Here is an 18,162-nt window from a genome sequence, read left to right as displayed (position 1 = left end):
TGAGTTATGCTGCTTAAAGTAAATGATACAAAGTAATTTAGAGTAAAAGGCGCAGACCAGTGAAATACCACCGGCATCCGCCGTGTTTCAGTGAACAGTACCTGAATCTCCCAAGACGGTACTCGAAGAGAAAAGCCCTTATCTGCCCGGTCGCGTCCCTCCCCGGCAGCCCCAGGCAGAAGCGTGCTCTGAAGCGTGTCACGCATTGCCAACATCCCCACACCAGGAGCGATAATAAATCACGACAGCTGCAGCCCGAACACAAAGTGGGCACCGCACACCGCGTCCCCTGCGCAAGGGAGCGGGTTTCGTAACAGCAGCAGGCACCCAGGCAAGGGAGCTCCAACCAACGAAGTAACCAACTTCGGAGTACTTTTTACAAAAACAAGATAGTGCTACCATGTCAGTAACAACCTCGCTGTTAGTAAAAAGTAACCGAAGAACAAAACATCCTTTTTCAGGGTCAAAAAAGTCTTCCGAGCACCGAGCGCTATTTACAAGGGGGAGGGGGTGCGTTTGTAGCAGGGGTATACGAATGCGTGCTCACTTTGGAATGCAGAACTGTAACAAGGTCCACAGCCCCCAAAATCCTAGCCCGCTTTACCCCGAGACAGCTGTCAACATGCATGATTACCCACATACCACTCCTTTTTTGGGCATACGGGATGTACTTTCACTCAACAGATCACGACCACTTACTGCCGTGGGAACAAATACAGGTATCGTTAAGACTCCTCTTATTTAGACCGTCATCAATTCAGGACAGGAACTGTCTCTACCCAGTTTGTAGCAAAATTAGACTTCAACCTCAACTGGGGTTTCTAGGTGCCATTGAAGAATAATAAATTATTGTACAAGAATGCTAAACAGGCCCGCCAGAGAACTGAAGGTCTCTCTACTTTACCACACTTGGCAGAAGAAATTAACAGCTCTTCTACATTTATAAACTATCAAACACATCACAAAGACCCAATCTACTCTTTTAAAACAAAATTCAGTACAACTAAAGAGTGATTGGCAAACCACGCGTGTAAACTGGATGAGAATTCACTTAAATTATAATCTTTTACAAAAGTAATATCGAAAGGGATTGGTTTTGCCCAGTAAATACCGTACATGAGTATTAGACTCTCTGCAAATATAAGGGCCAAATCCTACCCAGTTCACCTCAGCCCTCCATCCTTTCAGGGCAGGCTAATGTTTCGTAGGAAACTGAATTGTATGGACTTGGGCTTTCAAACAACAAAACAATGAGGAATGAAATAGAAATACCAAACAAGGCAGCAAAAGAAGCACGGACTAAGCTGTAACCTAAGAACAGAAGCACAACTGGCAGCATTCAGTGTTTTCCCACCTTAATCCACAGGAGCTATAAATAAATTCGACAATCGTTCAGAGAGGCAGGTGAGGTGGGGGGAAATCTGAGCCTAACACACTCTTTCTCTCTCAGATAAATCTGACATGAGTGCTGCAACCAGCGGGTACCTCTGAACATCACTTTTGCAGACAAATTCTGTCTTTGGACGTGGTCATCTAACTCCAAATCTAGAAACATGACATTTACAATCAGAACATAAACAATTATGGCACCTCAGATTATAGAAGGACTTACTGTACTGCGTGATCTTCTGTGAGATTTTACCAGGGCTTACACTGTCTCATGAACAGTTCGATACTACCTTGAGCACAAAACTTTTGAGACGGGCGTAACGAGGGGAGTAAGAACACCACCACTAACTCTTTTAGTGAGATTTTCCCTCTCTCAGCACCTTGAAAGCAACTTGGGTTATTTCTAAGTTTCATTTAAGTGGAAGTTAAGGAAGCAACAGACTGCATTTGGTTTTTAACAGCTCTCTCACCTCAGTTAGAATGCAAATGAACGGGCATCACATTTTGGCTCAATTTTAAAATCTCAAACCAGAAAACTTGTATCAAGTCCATTCTAGGTCTTTGTGAGTAAACGTCCTAATTTCCCCGCCCCTCCATCATTTAAAGTCCCCTCGTTTAAGTTCCGGACACAAAATGCATGACAAATAGGGATAATTTATTATTTATCAAAAACTCATTAGAATATATACACAGCTTAAGTCATTAAAAACACACACAGACACAGTCTCTCTTTTTACAGACTTTTTGCCTTTAAGACTTTTTCTTTTTAATTCCTCTCTTACTCTGTGATTTCTTTTTTCTGCCCTCAAACACAGGCTTGGCAGTCACCATGACTACATTTCCTGGTTCTTCATCCTCACCACTTGAGCTGCTGCACCCCTTTTTATGGTCTGCTGTCTCCACTGCAGAGACATTTTTCTTCCTTTTTCTCTTGCCTGATTCTCTGCTTTCCAATTCCTCTACTGAGGAGTCACTAGAAGTTTGTGAAAGATGCAAATTCCCAATAAAACCACCTCCAGATAAATGTTCTCTTCTGGAATCTGAATGTTTTCTTCTCATTCCTCTTCGGGCTTCTGTTGCCACAGCGTGAAGATTTGCGACGCCTGCAGTACCTTCCCCTTTCCTTTCCTCACACTGTTTAAGTTCAGTTTCCATAAGAGCAGTGGCCTCCCGGATTTCATCAGCTTCTTCCTCCTTTTCCTTTCTCTTCAGACAGGTCACAGCTCTGCGCAGTCTCTGACTTTTAATAGCTAGTTTTTCATGCTGTGCTAGTCTGAAGAATGAATCGATTCGAAGCTGAGTCTATCAATATAAAACAGAGAAACACCTTTGGATGTTTTTGTGATGGGAATTCAGTTGTTATCTTAGCTATACCACCAAGCGTCCAAAATTAAAGCAGGGCAAAGGACTAATGACGTTAATATGCATGAAAATAGATGTTAATAACAAAGTGTTATAGTAATACCTATACTTTGTTATAAACTATGCAACAAGAAGCTTTGCAGAAACTAAATAAGCAAAGAGCAGTGAAATTTTATAAACACTGCGCTGCTGCTTAGACATATGTTGCTACTTTCAACCCTAATACAGAGAATCTCTGTAGCTCTTTTAAGTACGTCCTTACAAACGCATCCTTAGCTTCAAGCTGTTAAAACAACAGAATGTTTACTAAGCAAACATTGTAAGTGCACTTTACAGTTGCATATGCTAGTGCAACAAAATGCCGACATTTGACTCTAGTTTGTTGTAACACATGCTGCTACACCAGAAAGATTTAAGAGTAGAACTAGAAGTAGTCACGCACAATGGGTCTGTGTTACTCAGCCACACCTGGGCTTGCTGTATAGACCAAGCTAGCCCTCTCTATTCCCTCTAAAACTGTCTGAGACAGATACTTCCAAATGATGTTCTACTCAACCTGAAAGCATATGGGTTTAACTACGGGTTTTGGCACCTTTCACTCCTTTGAGCAACAGAGAGAACCTAGAACACTGGTTTAGACCGTGAATCTTGCTTATGGCAAAAGCAGAAAAGAATCTGACCTTAGGTGGCCAGTTTTACAACTGGCTTTCACAGTATCACAGCGCGTACCACTATTCACTTTTTTTTTTATTCACAATTAAAGTTCACAGAACATTTATTTGGAAGTTAGAGTAATATTATTAACGAGCACTCACTCCATGATTCAGCCTGCACTCCTCCTCAAGGGATATGGCTGGTACCAAATGGTCAGTTTCACTTCACCAAAATCTCAGGGGTATTTTTATAAACGGTTTTTAGAGACAGCACGTTGTCTTTTAGAAGTACTGGAGGTGCTTGAGGTACCTGTAGCTTCAGCTACACCCATAACAAACGGCAACTTGGACTTGAGGTAAGTGCTTGATAGCAAAATTTTAAACCAACAATTGAAATTAGAAAGTGCCTCACAGCACACCCAAATCATACAGAAATGAAGTCTAGAGAAGTTTAATGACTTTTAAAAAATAACATATATAAAAGACAAAAAAAGACCAAATTAAGATTAAAAAAAAGGCCAAATCCCAATTTCTGAGAAATGTATTTAGATGAAAACCTTGCTGTTCATTTGAAAATGCTTCTCTTAAAATTTTCCAGTTACTCTAAAACTACACATAGTTTTATACTTTACCTGCTGCAAGTTCAGCTGTTTTATCACAGGCAAAAGGATTTCGTCTATCTTTGTCCTGGTCCAGCCGAAGTGATCCTTACAGAACGTGCAGAAAGTTAAGGAACTTTACAAAACGGCTATTACTAGTATTTTGTAAACACATAAAATGAAAATTCCTCAAACAGTGACTGGAGGAAATTTGCTCTACTTCAAACCTTTTTCTACTACAAAACCAGAGAAAATACTCTAAATTATTACAGCTGACTTACGTGGATGGTTCCAGTATTACGCTACGTATCTTAATCATGCTGTTACATCTCTATTAGTTACAGAGCTTTTTCTCTAATACCAACATTTCCAAAAGCATGAAGACAGAACTCATTTGGCTATACGGTACTGCCATATGAGAAAATACCTGTAAGTAAACCTTACTTTTGCAGTGTGTGCGAGTGTAAGTTTCATTTAATGTTTAAAACAGTATTAGCTCTGCATGCATTGCCATCTACTTTTCAAGAATTCACTGCAGCTCAGCCTGCAACGGGCACAAGAAACAGACATCACTGCAAGAAATGCAGTGAATAACTAGGGAAAAAGCGCAGACTGAATCACCATTTCCAACTAGGTTTTGAAACGTATTTGTGAAAGATGGGAAACATACAAACAGTCCTGTTCTAAGTCGCGAAACAGGTAACATCACAACAAACTAGCCAGTCCAGCTACAAGACTCTCTTTGCATCCAGAGCCGGCATCACTGGAGCAGAGCACATGCAGGCAGGGCAGGGGCCCCCTCACACCTATGAGGTGTTAAGAATTTGACACTATGTTACTGACTCACCAACCAGCCTCATGAACTTTAATCTGAGTACTTTTAGCTAACAAGTCCTGCCATGCAGTAAAAGGATATTCTCTGATCTGCTCTACATCAGGCTTCCCCCAGGAGAACAAACCCCTTGTCTCATCCACCACAGGCTTCAGGTACGCTTCTGCCACTGCTGGATTTGGGAAACCTGAGGAGAGCTGCAGCTCCCGCAGTTTCTTCTTGACTTTGGTATCATGTGGATTAGGTCTCAATTTCTTATTCTTCTGAGCCTCATTCCACCACTCACTGAAAAAAAAGAGGAAAGTATTCATTTGCATCCAAAAAATATGATTTGGAATGTCAAGAGCCACCATACTAATTTCAATAGCCTTAGTCTCCCTACTTCAGTTACTACATGAGATGAAGTAGGAAGTTTCCAAATAAAAAATGGCCAAAGGGACATATAATCTGAAAGTAGAGAAGACAAAACATACACAGTAAATGCACCCATTGTAAGCCACAGCAGCAAACATCACCTGGATTCCCCATAAGCTGCTAAACAGAAGGCCCTAAATTCAGCCTCACTTGCGGAGGATGTTCCACACATGATGATTATTTTTGGAGATTTTTCAGTATGCAAGGAAAAAAAAAGGAAGAAAAAAAAATACTTCTAGCCATCCTTGCCATTGCCAATACAACTGGTTGGCCCTCTTCCAATCTTGTTCTTTGCCAGAGCCTACCTGTCTGTCTCTTTCCAGGTCATCCATTCCTCACTCAAGTCTCTTTTCTCTACGAGCAAGCTACAGCACCTTCTCACAAACTCAGGGAGAATAAACCTCCACTCCACTACGGATCCAGCTCTGCAACAAACTCAGAGGCAGTCGCATAGTTCTACAGCTGTTCTATTGTCTTCGTTAGTCTCACTGCAATTGCTGTATCAACATGGCACCTTATTTACCTGCCATTTCAAATAGTGATACAAGGAGTCAGATATTTTACAGTTAACTTAGTCTCCTTAATGATGGTCAATGATGGTCATATGTTTTGTTGTATGCTTAAACGGCAGGAAAGTATATTCATTAATATTCATAATATGGAGAGACAAAAAAAGCAAAACGTGATGAAGCATACGCGAATTTTAAGAGAGGTTCCAAGCCATGCCCAGGAAATTCATTTAAAATCTCCATCGCTGTTACAAAGCCAACATTTGGGATGCCCTCAGTGTAGTCACTTCCAAGCAAGTATGCCAAGTTAATCAGCTTGCTTCGATCCAACCCTGCAAAAGGAAGTGCATAAACCAAATAAAACCAGTGGATTCAGCATCTGATCTCTTACAAACTAAAAAATAACATATTATCTGAAAGGCAAAAACCAAAAGGAATACAAAGGCATTAACTCTGTAAAAATCACATTTAATTCAACATCAGAATTTGCAAAATTATATTCTGGAGCAACATCAATACACTACTGCTGGCTCAAGCACCGGTAGTTGTCCTAACTCGGCAAATACATCTTGCCAAAATTAACACTTTACAGTGTAAAGGGCAATGGGAAATTCTGAGTTTCTATGAGCTCAAAGATATTGTTTTACATATATTACTCCAGTTACTGTCCTGTTCACATCTAACGCTGACCTAAATTTAATAACCCCTGAACCGGAAATAAAAACATTCAGTCTGAACTCTAGTCCATAATGTCAATGCCTCTGCTTCTTAAAAGAGTTCCCAAATTGGAATCCTTTTGCTCTGTGCTAGTGCAGTTACTAAGTAGACCAAAAGAGCCTGTGAAACAGCCAGAAAGAAGGAAGAACTCAGCTTACTGCTTCTACTTGGTACGCTGTAAGATCTGAGGCAACCAGACTGAAAATCAGTGACTAGCTTCAGGAGTTTAGATTTTTAAAAAAATTTTAAAAATTAAAACTTAAAAAAAAAAAAAAAATCAGTGGAGAAAAGGAGGGATGTGTGTCTAAGCACGGAAAGCAAGGCCATCTGCATGCCAGTTAGGATATTCATCAACTGTCAAGAGAGAAAAATTGTGCAACGCACAGGAAAGGAGTAAAGTACAAGACCACAGGAATATGACATGAAGATGGATGGTGACTATTTTCCCCAAATAAATAAATAAATAAGAACTCTGGTTTATTACACTAATAACAGCTAAAATCACACACATGCTTTTACAGCAATACTTTCCGAGTAAGCTACAGTAGCATACCTAAGTAGGTGTAAGTAGGGGAAAAAAAAATGTTTCAATTTGCTGGGAGAAGAAACCAAAGACGCATTTTTCACCACCTAAAAATGTTGTGAAATTTTACATGCTGAAGATATTAAAGTATTATTTCAAAGTCTATATCCCCTCTCAACTTTGAAAGTGTCAAAACTGATTTTAAAAAGAGTTCTGCTTAAACAAGGCATAAGAAAATGGTAGAATTGGCTCCCATTTTCCTTAATACACTATGTGTCACTGAAGTTTAGTAGTTCAACATAATCAGCAGCAATTTGACTGGACTGCTGCCAGAGGAATCTGAAAGAAGGAAAAAAGCTGTCAGCATTAACAAATGAAATTCCTTTTACAGAGCATATGCCAGATCCTTTTCTAATGCATTATATGTCAGTATGTCCAAAGTTAACTTCCATTGCCAAGAGACTACAAATCTGATGACATCAGAATATAGTTTTCCCACCACGTCAGAAAAGCCATGCTGACGTTTATGCAGAACCTGGTACCATACTTCATCCCTCCTGCCCTGATGATCACGTTAGCTCAATGTATTAAATGCAGGTGTCTGTAAATTCAGGGGGGGTCATCTGGCAGTACAAACAGCAACCCAACTGCATGTCTTTAGAGACTCTCCAAAGAACAGGCATTCTAATAACAGACACACAAAATTCTGTAGAAAATACAACTTCAAAAGACACACGGCAGCACTGTCTTATTAAAGATGGTATTTAACAAATCAGTACCTGAGGCTTACCTAGCTGGTTTTGAAAGTCAACATACTGATAATATTCCACATATTTGTTTTGACTGAAGAAGTTTTTATAAACATGTCGTGCACCAAATAACCAAACATCACTGTCATCCGTGATCGTCCCAGAGGTCTGGTCCGTAAGGTCCAATAAAGCACACTGTGCCTCTGCCTCCATTGGAGCTTCAATGTATGGAATGCCAAACAGACGGAGGAGTTCCTGCAGGATGGAGAGAAAAGAGTTAATATTTCATCTGAAGAATGAACTTCTATTATACTTCTGCTTGACTTTGAACTGCTGGATTCCTGCTTGGGAGGTATTTAATATTTCACAACAAATCTTAATTTCTGCTGAAAAGTGCCACGCAGAGTTGGGTCAAGGGGGAAACCTCACTTACTCATCTCAGGCAGACAGCGCCACTTAAATCAAGCACTACTTGGTCACACTATTACTACACACTTTGAGAATCTGCTGTCTTAAGTACACAAGCGTACTTAAGTATTGTGCTTTCCATAACATGGAGAAAAGTCCATGCATTACAATTATGTGGGCTCCATGAAAGAAAGATAAGGGTTAAATAAAAATTTTAAGAAAGTGAAAAAAATAATAAAAATAAAAACCAGTCATCACCTTAACACAGAAAATAGTATGAAAGCATAGAGAAACATTAATATCAAGCAGGAAACAGTGTGCAGACTGGTGATCCTTTGGATGGTGTTTTGATATATATGTATTTTGATACATTTTACATAATTTGCTTTTATTGAGTACATTATTTAACCTCAGTTAAATATCCCACACACACACGGTTTACAGGCTTGTGTTAGTTACACAATGCTGGATTACATCATCTCCAAGAATTATGCTTTCCATTTACTCTCCTGCTCCCAAGCTGGATGTAATAATCACTGCAAAAGCTAAGGTGTACAATTATTAAATACGTTTGATATGTGTACGTATACCTGCATATACACACCCTTTTCTCACTGCAGTTGGCTTTTGAGCCCTGATAAAGGTAGTCTCGAGACTTACAACTTTTATTGTAATAAAGACCAAAAGCACAAGGTCAAAAGACTTACAACAATAATGGTGCATCTACCATTATATGGCACATAATATTACAGAAGCGCAATCTACTGCCCTTCAAATAAATAATCTGAAGAAACAAGTATGAGCAAATATTTAACGAAGGAAACAAAAATGTCAGTCCTTTCAAGACTCTAAATTAAGCCTTTTATGCGAAGAAAATAAAAGCAATTATATTTCACAAAATTAGTTAGAATAAATTCATTACATCACAGATACTATCACTAGTATCTGTAACATATATATATTCTATATTTTGTACCTGTAACATAACATATCATAGACATGTTAACCCCAACACATTGTGTCCTTGTATTAGACTGCATTAACCTTCAAATGCTAATATTGGAACAGAAGTTAGAGGCTTATGCTACTGGGGAAATTCTTTGCAATCAGTTACCCAGGGCATAAACCTGGGTGACCATATGGATTCCTTATAAACTTTTATCTTTTAATCCCTAGAGGAAATCATAATTTACCTAACACCCAGATTACATCAATTCCATACTGCTGAATGTAACTTCCTCACTTCTTTTTTTGGCTCAATTTACGCCTTTCACAGCAACAGGCCATAGATCAAACTGACCGAACCTTTAAAAGTTGGTGCTTAAAAAGAAGTTAATTTATTCATAATTTTATTATTATTTTATACTATAACAGTTATTTAAAATTGTTGGAATTCAAGATTATCTCAATACTTTCAATATTTTAAATCAAGCAGACTGAAGAAAACAAGCTCCTAAGAGGAAAAAATGTGACCTATAATTAAGCAAAATTACTAACAACTTTTAAGAAAATGTTTGGCTTGGGTGGAGGGGGGGACCACATCACACTATCAAATCAAAATGATTCAACAAATACTACCTGGCTTTCCAAGAACATCTGTCCCGTTACAGAAGCAGCAACACGTTCCTGCTTCTGTTTTTGAGCCTGAAGCACATTCTGCTCAGCAGAAAGGTCATTTTCTAATTCTTCTAGTTCTTCCTGAAAAATAAAACAAGATTTTCATTGTTTCAACAATTCAGGTATACTTAGTTAAGTAAAGCATTAAGTCTCCAACTATAACTATCCTAGAGTTACATGCTTCATTAATTCACACTTGGAAGTTGTCATAGCTTCTCTAAGGCAGTAAATTATATGACCAGAGACAGGTCTATTCATCACAGTGGTAAAACCCTAAAGTTCCCCTCTGATTTCAGGGAGATTGTGGTTAACCATCATCTTTAAAGAAAAAAAAATTGGTTTCTATGGAATTAGATACTTATATGAGAAAGCAATGAAACAGTAAGAAACCATCCAACAGTTTTCCTTAAGAACTACTTGGGGACAGAGAACTTCATTAGTAGCTCAGAACAAACAACAAGGAGTTACCAAACTGATGTCTTCCCACTCATCCACTGCATCTTTACCATCATCTTCTCTTTCAACATTCTCATCATTTGCCGACTGCACTTCAGACTCCTTCAGCACATCCTGTGTGACAGTGTCATGTCTGTCCGTCTCCATTTCTGGAAGTGCTGTTTCACCACCCAGTTCTTCATCATATTTAGTAGGAAACTCAGCCTCATTACTAATTTCAGTATCCACTTCAATAAAGCTTCCTATTAAAGGAAAATAAAGATTTCAACTTCCTGCTGTTTGTGTGAAAAGAAGTATTTGTATGCTTCATTAACTTGGGCAGTGATTATATGCAGTAAATAGATATAAGGATTTCAAAATTACAGAAAGCAAGTGGTTGACCATTAATACACCAGTTAAATTCAATGTACACAACAGCATGCTGCCCTGACTCCCTATTGTATGCTCAGGCTTCAATGGTAAAAGATAACACCAAGGGGAAAAAACATAGCTCAGATTTTCTTCCCATCTCCTACATGTGTAGGAATAGATGTATTTTAAAGCACTTCTTACTAGGAGAAAAGGTTAACTTCAACTGACTACAAATACAATGAGGTCCTATTTTCTTATCTTTTTACACAATTAAAAGGCACATACCATCAGAATCACTGTCTTCAGACTGTGATATCCCTTCTCTTTCCTCCTCCAGACCTTTTTCTTCTGGAAAAAATCTAATATCCTTTTGTACCTCAGATACATTCTCTTCTGTCTGTGAAATTACTTCCTCTATATTTTCAGAAATTTTCAAGTCTTCCTCATTTTTAGAAAGGTCTGTTGTTTCAGCATGAATCAAATCCCCTATATTAGTCTGTGCAGGGGAACAGCTTGGCTTCTGCGTGTACAAGTTTATATCCTTATCTCCCAAAGAATTCAAGTCCATTTTGGAAACATTTTCTTCTCTGCCTACATCATCTTTGCCTTTTCTAGTATTGTCAATATAAGAAGAACTTCCAGTTCTGGATATACTGGTGCCCTTTGGTGTAATATGATTTTTTTCCAACTCCTGACTCTTTTGTTCAAATTCAGTGTCTTGCGCAACCACTTGGTTTGAGGAATGAATTGTAGAAGTAGGTGTAGATGTAGATACAGATATAGACATAGGTATCTTTTTTCCTTCCATAACTTCAGGAATCTGATCTTCCTCATCTGAGCTACTAAGCAGAAAATCCTTCACTTCTGATCTCTCTGGCAGCACTCCTTCAGTTCTAACAGTAACAACTTCCTCCCTCTTTTCACCATCACTCAGAGCTTGCTGAATTGCCTGTAGTGTTCTCGGAGACACATTCCCTTCCTCTGTTACAGACTGGCCCACGTTCAATCGTCCTGTATCTTCACCCCCAAGTTCTTCTTCTGAGCTGCTTTCTACCATAGCTGCCTGGATAGCAAGCAAAGTCCGAGGAGAGGGTGGTGCTGTCACCACATTGTCGTCTTGCTTTATCTCTAGCTTGTCAGATACAGCTAGCTTTGCATTAGCAGGAGATTCATTGGTTTTATTTGATTTAGTAAATTCAAGCATTTTTGAGGAGACTCCTGCAGTAGTTTCCAAGTCTCTACTGGTAGCTTCTTTTGCTTGAATACCTGAAAGAAAAATTTATCTTCATTTTCTTTTTTTTTAATAAAAAAACCACTTCATGCTATCATTCCATTTTACATAATGAACATCATTATATAAAGATAATAAACGAGTTTTCTATGCATTTACAGATCACATTTAATTATGGCTAACAGCAACACATATTTCATACAAAGTATCGGCTACATGCACCTGTAAACAATATTCAGGTGTTTCTTAAAACTGACAGCTGCAAACGGCACACACCAAACGAGGTTTTATAAAAATAAAACCTGACATACCCTTTATTAGGATATAGTGAGAAGTATCTTCAGAGACTACCCTCCTAGATTCCACTTCTTTCACAAAACCACCTTCATTTTCATATTGTGTTTGGATTTCACCCGAGTGCTGTTGACTCAATTCTTTTTGTACATTTTCTATGCACCGATTGAGGTTGCTTTTCTTAAGCAAACCCCTAAGCTGGTACTGGGAAAAGTCATTGGACTCCTTAAAAAAACACAAAACAAAACCAAAGAAACACAACAACGAACAACCAAGTCAATTTAAATAAAATGCCACCAGCTGCACCTTTCAAGCAAGTTCAGTTACCACACTCTGGAGAGCCTTTTCAGTTTCCTTTAAGCAGGTAACATTTGTCTTTTACTGACTGCTGTTCTCCCATGTGACAGCAACACTAGCCCCATTACACACAACAATCCTAAAAGGTACCACTAAGTAGCTCTGAATGCCAGCTAAACACAACAAGATCTCAATGACGTGACCAACAAAACTTAGCTGGCTAACAAGCCAGTCCCCATCTTCAAAACAATGCAATTTTAACAGAATCCACACAGATGGTTTTAAGGTGATGGTTCTTAGCTTACCCTCGGGCACAAGCTATCATTTGAAATTACAAATATTGTACTTTTAAAATCTAATTGTGCTCTGAAAAGGTATTGTAGAAGTGGCACTATAGGACAGGATTCCCCATTTGTCCCTGAATGGCTTCAGTAACACATCTACCTAAATTACAGAAGCCGCCTCCCCCAACAACCTGAGGGTTTGGAATTGAAGCTGCGTTCATTCTGCCTGGTTTATCCACACCAGTGGTATGTTCTTGCAATAGAAATCCTGGGTGTAATGCTGAGGAGGCATGAAACACAGCAGGTTTCTTTTTTCCCATTCTTGCCAAACTGAATTAGCTGTGCCAATTTTAGCTGAAATCAAGAGATAGGGACTCTGGACAGACACAGGGGAAGGCTCTGTTAGGAGTCATTATCTCATTGGGTTTTTTTCCCCTCCACATAACACCCTCTGATTAAACAGGCCTGGGGGTAAAGCCTTCCAGATGTGATATTCTTATGTAGTCTTCACCTGCATTAATGGCAAGAGCTCCATTCTGATGGCTTGAAAATTATTTTAAATATTACCTCTGGCATTGCTTCAAATAATGTTCTTTTTCGTTTTGTAAACTCTTTCATATCAGTCAAGATCTCATGTTTTATTTCTGGAGGCAGCTTGTTGAAATCTTCTGACTCAATATCTATAGAATGAGGATTTTCACACAACTCTTCCTATAAAAATGGAAATCAACATAAACACCTATACTACGCAGTAAAATATTTAGAGCATCATTCCAAACAACAACAAAAACACCCTCCACAAAATCTTTGTTGCTACTTCCTGTACTGTGAAGAAAACAGTTAAGAAAAAAGAATTAACTACTACCTAATAAAATAAAGTACATAATTATTGAAGTACACTATACAGAGAAACTTGGTTTTAGTCTTTTTACAAAAATATATTTAGTATAAACCACACAAGCCGGTCCTATAGCCTCAGCTAGTCTGATTTTACCTTTCCAAAGAGGTTATCCTTCTGAATTCCAACTACTTCAAAGATAAACTGTATTTCCAAGAGTTTTTTGTTTGTTTGGTGGGGGTTTTTTTGTTACTCTGATGAAAGCATAGATAATTTTATTATTCATTATGCCTTCTTCTTAGGTTATATATTTCTTTTTCTTCTCTTCCCAAGAGATCAGCACATCAGAAAGGAATACAGAATTTATCTATGAAACCTCAAGGACTGAAGTGCTTCAACATCAATTCATATTTGGAGAAGCATGGGAATTTTGTTAAATATGCTGTCTTCTTTGTGCATACACATGTGCACAAATGCACACATTTCACTTATATCATTATAAAAAACAATTTCTTTTCCACATATCCAGAGAAAGTAGTCAGAAAAAAAAAAAAACAACCAACCCATAAGATATTTTTATTCTGCGGTGTTCTAGTGGAGAAAGTTACATTTGTATTTCCTCATTAGTAGGAATTCAGAGAGTACTGAAAATTAACTTGTTTCCTTGACAAGTAATGCTACAGTAGGACGTATACCTCCAAACACTTTTTTTTTTATAACCTTGTTGTCTTGTAAGCATAGCACATGAACAAGAGGATTGTTTACAGTAACAGGGCCATTAGGACACGCACTTACCTGCAACATCTTTTTCTGGCTCATTCTCACTTCCCATTCTTTTTCTTCTTCCTCCTCTGAGCTAAAAAAATCGCAAAGAGAAAAAAGATGTAGATATTTGCCTAGGAAAATAAAGTTCGTATTTTAAGCAAAAGGACATTAGTCACCAATAAGTACAAAAATTCCCAAAAGCATCAAAGTACACACATACATACATAGGCGTATCCATACAAACACATACATGCACAAACAAATACATACACAAGTCAAAAAATCTGAAGAGAAAGCAAGAAGGCAGGCTTATGCCAGTTAAAACTAGATTGAGAGAACTGTTGCTGTTTAAATCATTAGCTGATTCTTATTTGGTCAGCACTTGAAGTATATAGAAGTACATATAAGATGTGCAAAGAATAATCTAATGGATAGCTTCATGTTCCCACTTAGCATTATTTTAGAAGATGTCACAAGTTTGACTTCTTCACCAGTATATACAAAGCCTACTCCTGCTGAGCACATCTACACTACTGAACGAGGGACTGCAAACCAGAATCGAGCTGCCACACACAAGCTACACAAGCTTGAGCAATTGGTTCCATTTAGTTGTAGAGATATGGCCACAGAGACCGAGGTAGCACTTTCATCCTTAAACATGAGTCCAGTGTAGAAATTTAATCTGTGGGCTGAAAGCTGCTTCTGTTACTTTACCATAAGTAACTAGAAGGCTTCTGTAGCCAGAGCTATAAACAAAACTCTCCAAAAAGAAACTGAAATAAAATATAAATTAAAGAAATACACTTCACATATTATGGAGTTTCCTGGGTCAAAGGCCTTTCGGCAGCATCAAAAAATGTGGTTCGTATATCTGAGTTTGTTACAGCTGTTGTCACAGTTCAGCCCCAGTCGGCAACTAAACACCACGCAGCCGCTTGCTCACTCCCCCCACCCCTGTGGGATGGGGGAGAGAATTCGAAGAGACAAAGCAAAAGAAAAACTTGTGGGTTGAGATAAGAACAGTTTAATAATTAAAATAGTAATAATCATAATGATAATAATAAAAAGGAAAAGGGAAAAAAACCAAAACCACAAACGATGCAACTGCTCACCACCCACTGACCAACACTGCCCCTCCCCGATCTGCAATTGCTGCCTGCCCCCCCCAGCCAGCCCCTCCCAGTTACCGTACTGGGCATGACGTTACATGATATGGAACATCCCTTTGGCCAGTTTGAATCCGCTCTCTTAGCCGTGCCCCCTCCCACCCTGGCTTCTTGTGCACCCAGCAGAGCATGGGAAGCTGTAAAAGTCCTTGACTAATACAAGCACTACCCAGCAACAGCTAAAACATCTCTGTTATCAACATTATTTTCATACCAAGTCCAAAGCACAGCACTGTAACAGCTGCAGTGAAGAAAATTAACTCTATCCCAGCTAAAACCATGACACCGTTTAAGCTATTTTTCTTAATTCTACCTACCTGTTCTTCTCTTCATCCTTTAAAGAAGGCAATACATACATATCATCAATTTCTTCCCTTCGAACTTCTGTAATACTGGGCAAAAGTTCCTTGCTTAGGGAAATAAAAAGAAAAAAAGTAGTGATTAATAGCTACATAAAAACACACCTGCCACTTATAAACAAAGGGAAAATAATTTTTATTCTTGCCTTTTGCCCGTAAGAGCAGTTTTGATGACTTGTCTCTTCAGAAATGTTTTCAAGAGTTTCTCTGTAGTTTTCCTGGAATCACTGACAGCGATTTCCTTTCTTTGTCTTCGCTTAGCCTATGAAAATAAGATTAACACCAACAAGATTTTGCTGGATTCTGAAGACACACATCCAGTGAATTACTGTTATAATTCTATGTGCTGAGTCTACGAGCAATTCCTAACTCATCCTACATAAATGGGGACATCACCTTCAGATCCTCTAAACCTCTCTATGTTGGTTTCCTCTGTGGGACCTGGGAAGAGTTCTCAGCTTCTGGGTACAAATGCTTGCAAGAGCTGCATTCAGGTCCACTCTGGAGCAAGACCCAGGCTTATACCATCATCTACCTCCCTGCAGTCTGGCTTCTAGGCAAATCAAACCTGAATGTATCAAAGGGAGATGCTGCATGCTCCAACAGCTAACCAAGACTGGGACCGCAAAGAACACCTGCACAGCAGTGCACTTCAAGCCCTCCATCCTCATGGCTCAGAAAGTTAAGCAGAATAAGAAGGAAACTGAAAATAGCTGCTTAGCACACATACATCCTATTTTGCATTGCAATGACTCAGCAAAGGTACTTACCAAGGTTTGTCTCTTCAGAAGCGGTGCCTCTCCATCAAAAACAAAGACAGGTCGAATTCGGAAAAACAGTAACTTGCAGAGTCGATGAAACAGAGTGAGGAGGTGAGCATTTTGTATAGAATTACCACCACGATCTCTGGCACCCTTTATTGCTTGGTTCAACCAAATACTGATATCTTAAAAAAAACGTTAAGAGGAAAAAATGTGCTACCATAAACATGTACCCTATTAATAGTTTCTATAAAGTGCGCATATTTGACTGAGTGTTCCAGGTTTGGCTTATTGAAACCAAGACTGTCCAAATCCTGGTGAACTTTGGAGAAGAATTCTTGCCCCTACTGCCCTGGACAAAAAGCAGAGTTGAAACAACCATACAGCAGTAGTACTTCCCCAGTTATTTCTATAAATACATGAAGGGTAACTTCTTCCCACATCTTTCCAGCATTTAACCAAGTATCTGATAGGAAAGTTGATGCAAAAGTATTTAAAACTTTTTCATCTTAGTCCTAGTGAGAGCAGCACATGTATTTATAAAGCACAAAATCCTATAGCCCAACACTTGTGTAAGGAAGCTAGTAAAAGTTTTTTTTAAAAAAAACCCCAAACATTAAAAAGATAAAGAGCTTAGTATTACACATACTATAAAGCATAAAATCTACTTATCATAATGTTTTCATAACTTAAAATATTTTTTAAAATGCTAAACACAATATATTACATCGGAATAAGTGAAACAGTTAAAACAGTCTCCCCCGCAAATCTGGTTCCTCAGCTTTCTTTCTAAAGGATACCAACAGCGAGAATTTTTCCTTCTAGGGTTTCAGGGTTTATAGGCCTCCCAGTGCATTCAAGGAGCTTCCAAAGCCCTTGAACTCCCATTGTCCCTTCTCAGCCACTTCGAGAGAGAAGAGCCTACGAGGCAGGCAGAAGGAATAACCCAGCGATTACACGACCCACGCAGGCTCCATCACGGAGAACGCACCATCACCTCGAACAGCTGTGAGGAGCGGGGCCGGGCTGGGCAGAGGCGCCGGGCCGAGGCGCCCCGCCAGCCGCTCGAGCCGCCTCCGGATGATTCCCTCAGCTTTCTGCACAAGAAAAACCTTTTTTTTTAAAAAAAAAAAAAAATCCCAGCCAGGCGGAGCGCAGCGGAGCGTCGGGGCGCCCAGGCACGGCACCGGCCGCCTCAGGCCGAGCGCCCCCAGCAGCCCCGCGGCCTCCCCGCGCGGCCTGCGCATGCGCCCGCTCGCCCCGCTGCCCGCCGGGAAGTGTAGTTCGCCGGGGCGGGGCCGGGCGCCGCGGCGGTGCGGGGGCCGGCCCCGCCCCGGCCCCGCGGGGAGCTACTGCCCTGCCCCGCTCGCCCCTCACACGCCCCGGCGTCGTCCCCTCTGGCCCCAACTGCCCTCTTTGAGGGACCTCCGCAGCCGACCGTGGGACACCTTTTTTTTTTTTTTTTTTTTTTTTGTAACACTCGGCTCCCCACTTCTCCTGCCTTTTCTGTTTTGTTCAGTCATCAGCCTGCAGAATTTGAGAAGTTAAATGTTAGAAGTCACAGAGGCCACACAGGCTTATTGAGCAA

At 39.6% G+C, this 18,162-nt stretch overlaps 1 protein-coding gene across 4 annotated transcripts; it reads right to left on the bottom strand.

The window, feature by feature from the left end:
- Positions 1–2,023: 2,023 nt before the first annotated feature.
- On the bottom strand, positions 2,024–17,836 carry ERCC5 (ERCC excision repair 5, endonuclease). 4 transcript variants are annotated; one of them, XR_012660217.1, is made up of 15 exons: positions 17,566–17,836; positions 16,584–16,759; positions 15,960–16,075; positions 15,772–15,864; positions 14,319–14,379; positions 13,253–13,396; positions 12,122–12,329; positions 10,865–11,845; positions 10,241–10,470; positions 9,734–9,853; positions 7,789–8,002; positions 5,555–6,090; positions 4,920–5,120; positions 4,037–4,121; positions 2,024–2,691 (listed from the first exon to the last, which is right to left on the bottom strand). XR_012660217.1 is itself a non-coding variant. In XM_075090299.1 (15 exons), exons 1-15 carry the CDS (start codon positions 17,819–17,821, stop codon positions 2,140–2,142), a joined length of 3,582 nt encoding a protein of 1,193 aa, XP_074946400.1. In that variant the 5' UTR covers positions 17,822–17,836; the 3' UTR covers positions 2,024–2,139. The 4 variants fall into 4 exon arrangements, 3 of the variants coding, with proteins under 3 accessions (XP_074946400.1, XP_074946411.1, XP_074946423.1); XM_075090299.1 differs by having other exon boundaries at positions 5,946–6,090; XM_075090310.1 differs by having other exon boundaries at positions 5,946–6,090; positions 17,572–17,836.
- Between the last annotated feature and the right edge of the window lie 326 nt (positions 17,837–18,162).

Source organism: Phalacrocorax aristotelis, chromosome 1 (assembly GCF_949628215.1).
Source record: "Phalacrocorax aristotelis chromosome 1, bGulAri2.1, whole genome shotgun sequence".
NCBI lineage: Eukaryota > Metazoa > Chordata > Aves > Suliformes > Phalacrocoracidae > Phalacrocorax > Phalacrocorax aristotelis.
Note: the sequence above shows the minus strand (reverse complement) of the source record. Positions and strands in the feature narration are given on the sequence as shown.